The sequence below is a fragment of the Limulus polyphemus genome, unplaced genomic scaffold (assembly GCF_000517525.1).
Source record: "Limulus polyphemus unplaced genomic scaffold, Limulus_polyphemus-2.1.2 Scaffold5893, whole genome shotgun sequence".
NCBI classification, from domain to species: Eukaryota; Metazoa; Arthropoda; class Merostomata; order Xiphosura; family Limulidae; genus Limulus; species Limulus polyphemus.
The window spans coordinates 1-11,415 of record NW_013671503.1 but is presented as its reverse complement, the minus strand read 5'-3'; the positions used below and the strand labels follow the sequence as shown (position 1 = coordinate 11,415).

At 34.4% G+C, this 11,415-nt stretch overlaps 1 protein-coding gene across 1 annotated transcript in view; it reads left to right on the top strand.

Moving 5' to 3' along the window:
* The window catches only part of LOC111089325, a gene marked incomplete at its 3' end in the record, with an annotated part of 51,959 nt that extends 41,588 nt beyond the window's left edge, over positions 1-10,371 (top strand). Inside the window, exons 5-6 of the mRNA XM_022401609.1 lie at positions 9,341-9,507; positions 10,206-10,371. Of these exons, the coding sequence (XP_022257317.1) occupies positions 9,341-9,507; positions 10,206-10,371 (333 nt within the window). The remainder of the gene's footprint in view (positions 1-9,340; positions 9,508-10,205) is intronic.
* Positions 10,372-11,415: the final 1,044 nt, after the last annotated feature.

Genomic DNA, 11,415 nt, shown 5'->3' with positions numbered 1-11,415 from the left:
AAGTAGCCGTTGACATTGCTGGTCCTTTGCACCAAACTTGTGCTGGAAAAAAGTACATTTGGGTGGTGATGGATTATTTCACCAATTAGCCTGGGACATATGCAATACTAAATCAGGAAGCTACAACTGTAGCTTTGGCTATTAGTGATTTCTTCTTCAGGTTTGGTATGCTATACAAACTGCATTCAGATCAAGGCCATAACTTTGAATCAGCTGTGTTCCATGAATGCTGCAAGTTGTTTGGTATATGAAAGACCAGGACAATGCCACTTCATCTACAGTCTAATGGGATAGTAGAAAAGTACAATTGGACACTGGGACATGAATTGGGAAAGTTTTGTAATGGTCGGCAAGATGACTGGGATGTCTTACTCCCTCCACTGTTGATAGCTTATAGAACAGCAGAGCATGAAGCCACTGGTTACACTCCAGCAAAGCTGATGTTTGGTCGGGAACTTCGATTGCCAGTGGACCTGATAACAGGACGCCCACCTTACGAACAGTTGCCTGAAAATGTGTCAGAGTTCTTGAAAGTGTTATCTGAAAGGATGAATGATATTCACCATCAAGTGCGTTCCAACTTGAAAACGTCTGCTGATTTCATGAACCTATATTATGATGAGAGATCTACTAAAGTCAGCTTTGTACCAGGAGACAAGGTGTGGTTGTATAATCCCAGGAAGACGAAAGGGAAGTCTCTTAAGTTGTCTTTTCCATGTGAAGGCCCATATGACATTGGACGTGACTTTCTGAATAAAATGTGGTCAGCCAGGTAAGCCAAAGGTGGTGCATGGCAACAGGCTTTGGCGTTATCACAGTCCAGGACATTTCAGTTGGGACGAAGTGAACAACAGAACAAATGATGCTGCTGAAGACGTGTCACCTGAAAAAAGCCACCGTTGAAGAAGAAACTCTACTCAGTTTTGAGAAGGGAAACAGTGAAGCCCTTAATGAGGTTACTACCACTGATGTGACTGTTACTGATAATAGAACATTTCCTGATGGAGCAGATGAACCCCACGTGAAGCAGAAGCCAACGAGATGGAGACCAGTACAGAAGAAGATACGTCCCGTAAAATTCTGTACATTTAATTAAGTTATTGTTAATTATCTATTGGTTTAATGTAAGTGGTGATTGTTCAGGACGAACAATACTAAGGAAGGGGCAGTGTTACCACAGCGGAATTCATGTGACCCTAATAACACGTCATGAGATTCTCGAAGGATCTTAAATTGTCCTGCCAACTCTTGTCTGTTCCAGGTGCCCTTTTTTTTAGTATATAAGCCCGGCAAATAAAGCAGAATGATATAGATAGAGAGATTGAAGATAGAGATAATCGAGTCAAGTCGTAATTAAATTGTGTGAATCACTGTGATTTATAGTGTGTGTTCATAAAAGTAGTCAAGTTTAAAGTGACTGTGGAAATTCTGTGTATTGCAGAGTTGTATCGAGAAAGAATAAACTAGTTTAAATTAAGAAAGGACTTGTATCACTGAAGTTTCTCGGAAAGAATTTCTATGGGAAATTAACAAACAAGCAGATGCGCAACAATACTTTAGGGGAGAGGGAAAAAGGAGTTATACCAGTACGAAAGGAAACAGAAGTGAAATAGCGAAAAATGAAGACAGTTAAATTTGACACATATTTATACCATAATATGAAAATTTCACAATTTCACAAAGTCGATTTTTTAAGTTTTATCAAATAAAAAAATGCCAATATTTTTTTTTGTCAAAGATAGCTGTTATATTTCGTTTGTAGTCATTCCACATTTTTACACATCTTTACTTTAAATCTGCTTAGTAAGTTTTATTTCATTCATGTCCAGTAACATAATACAACAAGAGCATTATTTAAAGGACTTATCTACTTAAAACCTGTACCATTCTCCTATATAAAATATTTCACTTGATAATGCTGCATGTTTGAAAACAACTTTGGGCTTTGGCTCATATGGTGCAGCACACGCTTCCTAAGAGGAAGGTCGAGAATTGAATCCAATCTATATTCATTATTTTTTATTATTAATCATTGTCTGCTAAACAGTGTTTCAGTAAAAATCATAAATAATATTCAACATTAAAACTGGTACACAATTAAAAACATTTTATTTAGGCCTATCTATGGCCTTCAAAAAAGTTGAAATGTTTTTAATTGTGTACCAGTTTTAACGTTGAATATTATTTATGATTTTAACTTCATACACAAGTGCCAAAATACAATAATGTTTCAGTAGTCAAATAATTTTAGTACAGACATCGTACTAAAAGAAAATGACACCTACAGCCTACATCATTCCTCTGCTGACTTGAGAGAGACACACTGTAATAATTATAGGTTCTGTCATACTTACAGCCTACATCATTACTCTGCTGACTTGAGAGTGACACAGCTGTATTGATGACAACATCTGTAACCCTGGGTATCAGTTCAAATATTGGAATAAACTCCATTTTTAACGAACATTTAATTTTATGTCTGTATTTGGATATCTCAAAATTATATGAACGTTTAATTCGTTAATGTTTACCTATTTTCAGCCTTGAATATACCAGAACAGATGTTATTTACTGCTACTTTCCAATAACTTAAAAAAAACTTTAGTTCATCATGCACTTGCAAACTATTCAATGTAAAAATTAAATATTGTCATCGTAAAATATTAATGTTAACCGAGAAAAGTGTCACAGCTATGATTGGGTGAGACCATCAGTTGTATTTCAAGTAATCAATGATATTGCCATGGTTGTATCTGTCATACCAGATAGTACATAATTTCCTGTATTTCAAGGAGTAAGTGACATGACTATGGTTGTATCTGTTATACAAGTTCCTATGTAATCTGTGGTATATCAATGAGTAAGTGACATGGCTATGGATGTATCTCTCATGCTGGTTAGTACATAATCTGTTGTATTTCAAAGAGTAAGTGACATGGCCATGGTTGTATCTGTCATATTCCTCACTATGTAATCTGTTGTATTTCAAAGAGAAAGTGACATGGCCATGGTTGTATCTTTCATATTCCTCACTATGTAATCTGTTGTATTTCAAAGAGTAAGTGACATGGCCATGGTTGTATCTGTCATATTCCTCACTATGTAATCTGTTGTATTTCAAAGAGAAAGTGACATGGCCATGGTTGTATCTTTCATATTCCTCACTATGTAATCTGTTGTATTTCAAAGAGAAAGTGACATGATTATGGTTGTATCTCTCATACCGGTTAGTATGTAATATGTTGTATTTCTAGGGGTAAGTGACATGGCCATGGTTGTATCTATCATACAACTTACTACTTAATATGTTGTATATCAAGGAGTAAGTGACATGGCCATGGTTGTAACTGTTATACCAGTTATTTCATAATCTGTTGTATTTCAAGGAGTAAGTGACATGATCATGGTTATATTTCTCATATTGGTTACTACGTAATATGTTGTATTTCAAGGAGTAATTGACATGGACATGGTTGTATCTGTCATAATAGTTACTACATAATATGTTGTATTTGAAGGAATAAGTGTCATGATCATGGTTGTATCTTTCATACCAATTACTACTTAATCAGTTGTACTTCAAGAAGAGACATGGTGATGAATGTTTCTGTCATACTACCTACTACATAATCTATTTCAAAAAGTAAGTGACATCGTCATGTTTGTATCTGTCATATTGGTTACTATGTCATCTCTTGTATTTCAAGGAGTAAATGACATGGTCGTGGTTCTATCTGTCATACCAGTTACTACACAATCTGGTTAGTAAGTGACATGGCCATGGTTCTACTTGTCATACCAGTTACTACTTATTCTGTTGTATATCAAGGAATAAGTGACATGGCCACTGTTGTATCTGTCATACTAGCTACTACATAATCTGATGTATTTCAAGGAGTAAATGACATGGCGATGGTTGTATCTGTCATACAATTTCAAGGAGTAAGCTACATAGCAATGGACGTATATCTGATATTGGTTACATTCTAAGCTGTTGTATTTCAAAGAGTAAGTGACATGGCCATGATGATATTTGTTGTACCAGTTCATATAAGATCTGTTATATTTCAAAGAGTAAATGACATGACCATGGTTGTATCTGTTGTACAATTTCAAGGAGTAGGTAACAGGGCTATAGTTGTATATGTCATATTGGTTACTATACAATCTAAGACTACAAAATATCTTGTATTTCATAGAGAAAGTGGCATGTTTATGGTTGTATCTGTTATAGAATTTGAAGTAGTAAGTGACATAGCCATTGTTGTATCTGTCATTTCAGTTATAATGTAAGATGTATTTCAAGGAGTAAGTGACATGATTATGGTTGTATCTTTCATAACAGTTACTTCGTAATTTGTTTTATTTCAAGGAATAAGTGGCATAGCCATGGTTATATCTGTCATATTGAATACTACATAATCTTTTCTATTTCAAGGAGTGACTAACATGGCCATGGTTGTATCTGTCATGCTAGTTACTACGTAATCTGTTCTATTTCAAAGAATAAGTGACATGACTATGGTTGTATCTGTAATACCGGCTATTACATAATCTATTGTATTTCAAGGAATAAGTGACATATCCATGGTTGTATCTATCATACAATTTCAAGGAGTACATGACATAGCCAGGGTTGTATCTATCACAACAGTTACAACATAAGCTGTTTTATTTGAAGGTGTAAGTGACATGGCCATGGTGATATCTGTGGTACAAGTTCCTATAAAATCTATTGTGTTTGAAGGAGTAAATGACATGGCCATGGTTTCATTTGTCATACAAGTTATTATATAATCTGTTATATTTCAAGGTGTAAGTGGCATGGCCATGGTGATATCTGTATACCAGTTACTACATAATCTATTATATTTCAATGAGTAAGTGACATGATAATGGTTATATTTCTCATATCAGTTGTATCCCTTGTATAGCAAGGAGTAAGTGACATGGTCATAGTTGTATCTTTCATACCGGTAACTACTTAATCAGTTGTATTTGATGAAGTGATATGGTAATGATTGTAGCTGTCATAATGGATAATACGTAATCTGTTGTGTTTCATAGAGTAAGTGAAACGGCTATGACTGTATCTGTCATACCAGTTACTACAAAGTCTATTGTATTTCATAGAGTAAGTGACATGGCTATAGTTGTATCTATCATACCGGTTACTACGTAATCTGTTGTATTTCATTGAGTAAGTGACATGGCCATCGCGATATCTGTCATATCAGTTACTGCATAATCTGTTGTATTTGAAGGTGTAAATGACATGACTATGATTGTATCTGTCATAGTTTTAACGAGTAAGTGATGTAGCCATTATTGTATCTGTCATATCGGTTACTAAGTAATCCGTTGTATTTCAAGGAGTAAGTGATATGGCTAAGTTTAGATCTGTCATACAATTTCAAACAGTAAGAAACATGGCCATGGTGTATCTCTTATACAAGTTCCTATATTATCCATTGTAATTCAAGAAGTAAATGACATGGAATTTTTTTTATCTGTCGTACAGTTTCACAGAGTAAGTGATATGGCTATAGTTGTATCTGTCATACTGGTTACTACGTAATCTATTGTATTTGAAGGAATAAATGACAGGGCTATAGTTGTATGTGTCATATTGGTTATTGTGCAATCTGTTGTATATGAAGGAACAAGTGACATGGCCATGGTTATATCTGTCATAGTGGTTACTACATAATCTAGTGTATTAGAAGGAATAAATGAAATGGCTATGATTGTATCTTTTGTACAATTTCAAGGAGTAGGTAACAGGGCTATAGTTGTATATGTCATATTGGTTACTGTGCAATCTGTTGTATATGAAGGAACAAGTGACATGGCCATGGTTATATCTGTCATAGTGGTTACTACATAATCTAGTGTATTAGAAGGAATAAATGAAATGGCTATGATTGTATCTTTTATACAATTTCAATGAGTAGGTAACAGGGCTATAGTTGTATATGTCATATTGGTTACTGTGCAATCTAATGTATATGACACATGTATAACAAATATGTACATGTATAACAAATGACACGGCCACGGGTATGTCTTTCCTATTGGTTACTACGTAATCTGTTGTATTTCAAGGAGTAAGTTACATGATAATGGCTGTATCTCTCCTACAAGTTCCTACATAATCATTGTATTTCAAGGAGTAAATGACATGGCCGTAGTTATATCTGTTATAGCACTTACAACATAATGAGTTGTATTTCAAGGAGTAAGTGACATGGCCATAGTTATATCTGTCATACCAGTTACTACGTAATCAATTGTATTTCAAGGAGTAAGGGACATGGCCATGGTTATACCATTCACATCGTTTACTACATAATCTGTTGTATTTCAAGGAGTAAGTGATATGGCCATAATTATATCTGTCATACCAGTTACTACGTAATCAGTTGTATTTCAAGGAGTAAGGGACATGGCCATAGTTATACCATTCACATCATTTACTACATAATCTGTTGTATTTCACAGATTGAATGACATGACTATGGTTGTATCTGTCGTACAGTTTCAAAGAGTAAGTGACTTATACATTTTTGTATCTGTCACATGGGTTACAATGTAAGCTGTTCTATTTCAAGGTGTAAGTGACATGGCCATGGTGATATCTGTCATACCAGTTACTACATAATCTGTTGTATTTCAAGGAGTAATTGACGTGGTCATAGTTGTATCTTTTATACTGGTTTCTGCTTACTCAGTTGTATTTCAGGAAGTGATATGGTGATAATTGTATCTGTGATACTACTTGCTATATAATGTTATATTTCAAAAAAGTGACATGGTCATGGAAGTATCTGTCATAATGAATACTACGTAATCTGTTGTATTTCAAGCAGTAAGTGAATCGGCTTTGGTTGTATCTATTGTAGAATTTCAAGTAGTAAGTGACATGATTATCATTGTATCTATCATACCAATTACTGTGTAATCTGTTATATTTCAAAGAGTATGATACATGGCATTGGTTATATCTGTCATACCGATTACTAAACAATCTGTCATATTTTAAGGAGTAAATGACATGGCTCTCATTATATTTGTTTTCCAATTTCAAGGAGTAAGTAACATGTCTATAGATGTATCTGTCATATTCGTCACTATGTAATCTGTTGTATTTCAAAAAATAACTGATGTGGCCATGCTTATATCCGTCATACTGGTTTGTACGTAATCTGTTGTATTCATTGAGTAAATGACATGACTATGGTTGTATCTGTTTTACAAGTTCCTATATAATATCTTTTATTCAAGAAGTAAGCAACACGTTCATGGTTGTATCTGTCATACTGGCAACTACGTAATCTATTGTATCTCAAGGAGTAAGTGACATGGCCATTTGTCACACCAGTGACTACTTTATGCATTGTATTTCAAGGAGTAGGTGGTATGTCCATGGTTGTATTTCTCATACCAGTAACTTTGTAATCCATTGCATTTGAAGGAGTAAGTGACATGATCATGGTTGTATCTGTTATATTGGTTACTACTTAATGTGTTGTATTTCAAGGAGTAAGTGATATGGCCGTGGCTATATCTGTCATATCAGTTACTACATAATCTGTTGTATTTCAAGGACTAAATGGCATGACTATGGTTGTATCTGTTTTACAAGTTCCTATGTAATATCTTTTATTCAAGAAGTAAGCGACACGTTAATGGTTGAGTAAATGACTTGGCCATGGTTTTATCTATCATACCAGTATTTACGTAATCTGTTGTATTTCAAGGAGTAAGTCACATGGCTACAGTTGTATTTGTCGTACTGTTTACGATGTTATGTGTTGTATTTCAAGGAGTAGGTGGTATCCCCATGGTTGTATCTATCATACCATTTACTTTGTAATCTATTGCATTTGAAGGAGTAAGTGACATGGTCATGGTTGTATCTGTCATATTGGTTACTACATGATCTGTTGTACTTCAAGGAGTAAATGAAATGGCCACGGTTATATCTGTGGTACTGGTTACTACATAATCTCTTGTACTTCAAGGCCATGGTCGTTTCTGTCGTACTGGTTACTATATAATCTCTTGTATTTCAAAGAGTAAGTAAGATGGCTATGGTTGTATCTGTCATACCAGTTACTACATAATCTGTTGTATTTCAAGTAATAAGTGACATGAGCATGGTTGTAATTGTCATACCGTTTACTACACAATCTGTTGTATTTCAAGGAGTAAGTGACATGGCCATGGTTTTATCTGTCATATCAGTTACTACGTTATCTGTTGTATGTCAAGGAGTAAATGGTATTACCATGGGTATGTCAACTTTCGTACTTAAGTCGAATATTTCAGCAGAGTTTTGTGAAAATTAAAGTAAAGGTTCAAATTTGTGCAGATATTTGGACTAAACTGTCATTACTTTTCATGAAATATGGTACTAAACATTAGCCAGCAATGTAATATATACTGTTCTTGCTAGGAGTATGCAAGATCATATATCGATTCACCAGTTGGGTACCCTCTCTGTTAACGATGTTTTTGGACGTAATCCTAATAATATATCACGAGGTTCGGCTATTTTAGATGTAGGTTAGTTCTAAATCCATATTGCCTGTTATAAGTGCAAAATAATTATAAAATTATATATTATATAATAAAGTACATAAATAAAACTTGATGTATTTTCGCAGGGTCTCTAAAAGTGTTCTCTTTGAAGAGTAAGTAAACCAAGATTAAAAGTAACAAATGTTTTTATTTCTTGCTTTTCAGTTTCATATATCATGCTGTGTTGCAGCAAACAGAGTGCGTGATTCTTCTGGTGATTTATGGCATACGCACGTTTCACTGACGTCACGACAGTACAATTCCCAACGTTAAGCGTTTCTTATGTGACGTCATTTTAGTGTCTGCTGACTGACTGACGGACAACACACTAGTGCATAATGGTGCGACTGGTTAAAACTGGTGACCCCTTTTAGGCGGCCTTTGGCCCTTTTTCGGGGAAATAAATATATTAAGCATTTTAATCCATACTTTTAATGAAATTAGCATTAAAGAAATAATCTAGCCAACAAAACACAAAACCAATGGTACCGATTCCCTGTCATGTGGTGTTTTCATCAGATAAGTTAGTGATCAATGTTGTTCCACTACTTACCATCATTTCTTGATTGCGTAGTGGTTATTCCACAAAGGTAATCAATTTCCGGGACTTTCTTCGCTGGTGGGTTTCTTATATGAAGCCTGTTTTTGTAGATATTACTTTTTTTTTTACAACATTCAAGTTTTGGGTATATACAGTTTCGCCTACATACTTTTATATGCACAAGTATTACGCAAGTTTTCGTTTTTCATGTCTTAGCGTTTTGTTTCGGGCACTTAATTTACGAAGGATTGCAACTAGGCCAGCAGATAGTCTTCATCGTAAATAACAACAATGAGTGTGTTGACGTAGCAGCCATCGTTCTCCATGTCATCATTCCAATCTACTCGTTTTATCAACTCTTCATCTGCTTCAAGTACGCAAATGTAAGTTGTTTTTACTTAGGGAAATTATATTCCATCCAAACACCATTTGTTGTATTGTTAAACACAACAATATAAAATTCGCACTTTGCTCATGAAAATAACGTTCTTATTACTTTGTTATACTCCATATGTTGTATTGTTGAACAATACAACATAATATCCATAGTTTCCTCATGAAAATAACGTACTTTGTTACACACCATTTGTTGTATTGTTAAACACTAAAACACAACATCCGTAGATTCCTCTGATAAGTAGCAAAATAGCAAAAACGTATAACTAACCGGTAAGTCATAAAACAGTAAAAACTTATAACCATCTGGTAAATCAAAAATATTACAAACTTACAACCAACGGGTAAGAAACAAAATGTCTAAGTCTCCTAAAGTTGATTAGGGTTTTCTGGAAACTGGAGGTACAAGCTACAAAAGTTGATAAGGGTTTCCAGGAAACCGGAGTTCATGTAATCTCATTTGGTTAAAATGCTTTAAAAATAATATGACGGTGTAGACTTTTTGAGTCACAAAATTATGTCAGTTATAGTTCGTGTTATTTAGACGTTTTGAGTCACCAAATTATTATCAGTAATAGTTCGTCTTGTTTAGACGTTTTGAGTCACCAACTTATCTCAGTTATAGTTCGTGTTGTTTGGAGTATTTTTTCAACTCATTATTTCATGGCATTTTTGGGTTTTGCAGGTAATAATTAACAGGATGAAACCTTTATCCAGATTTGGTTTGATGCATTTGATTGCCACCTCTCTATACTTCTGGTTCAGTACCATAGTTGAGGATGCTTTGCAGGATTACTATCATAAAACCTCAAGCAACGGCTCAGACGAAAACGAAACCAGAGCAGAAGTTTGTGAGTACAAATTTCCATATTTCATAAAATTCCTCTTTCATTATTTCACCCTACAATAAAATTCAATATTTTCAGTTAAAGACGTTTAACATAAGCTTCTTGGTTTACCTGAAATGTGACAAAATACATCATAGTTTACTTCGACTCGTCACAAATACATCATGTTTTACCTAGACTCGTGATAAATACATCACGGTTTACCTAGACTAGTGAAAAATACATCTTGGTTTGCCTAGACGTGTGACACATAATTCGTAGTTTACTTCGACTCTTGACAAGTAATTAGTGGTTTACTTGAACTTGTGACAAATAATTCATGATTTACTTGGACTCATGACAAATACTTCATGATTTACTTGGAATCGTTACAAATACTTCATGATATACATGGACTCATGACAAATACTTCGTGGTTTACTTGTACTCGTAACAAATACTTCGTGATTTACTTGGACTGGTGAAAAATACTTCGTCGTTTACTTAGACTCTTGACAAATAATTAGTGGTTTACTTGGACTCGTGACAAATACTGCATGATTTACTTAAACTCGTGACAAATACTTCGTGGTTTACTTAGACTCGTGACAAATACTTCATGATTTACTTAAACTCGTGACAAATACTTCGTGGTTTACTTGGACTCGTGACAAATACTTCATGATTTACTTAAACTGGTGCCCAATTCTTCGTGGTTTACTTGAACTCCAAACAAATAATTAGCAGTTTATTTGGACTCTTGACAAATACTTCATGACTTACTTGGACTTTTAACAAATAATTCATGATTTACTTGGACTCGTAACAAATACTTCGTGGTTTACATGTACTCATGACATATAATTCGTGGTTTACTTGGAATCGTAAAAATACTTCATCATTTACTTGAACTCGTAACAAATACTTCGTGGTTTACTTGTACTCATGACAAATACTTCCTGATTTACTTGAACTCGTGACAAATACTTCGTGGTTTACTTAGACTCATGACAAATACTTCCTGATTTACTTGAACTCGTGACAAATACTTCGTGGTTTACTTAGACT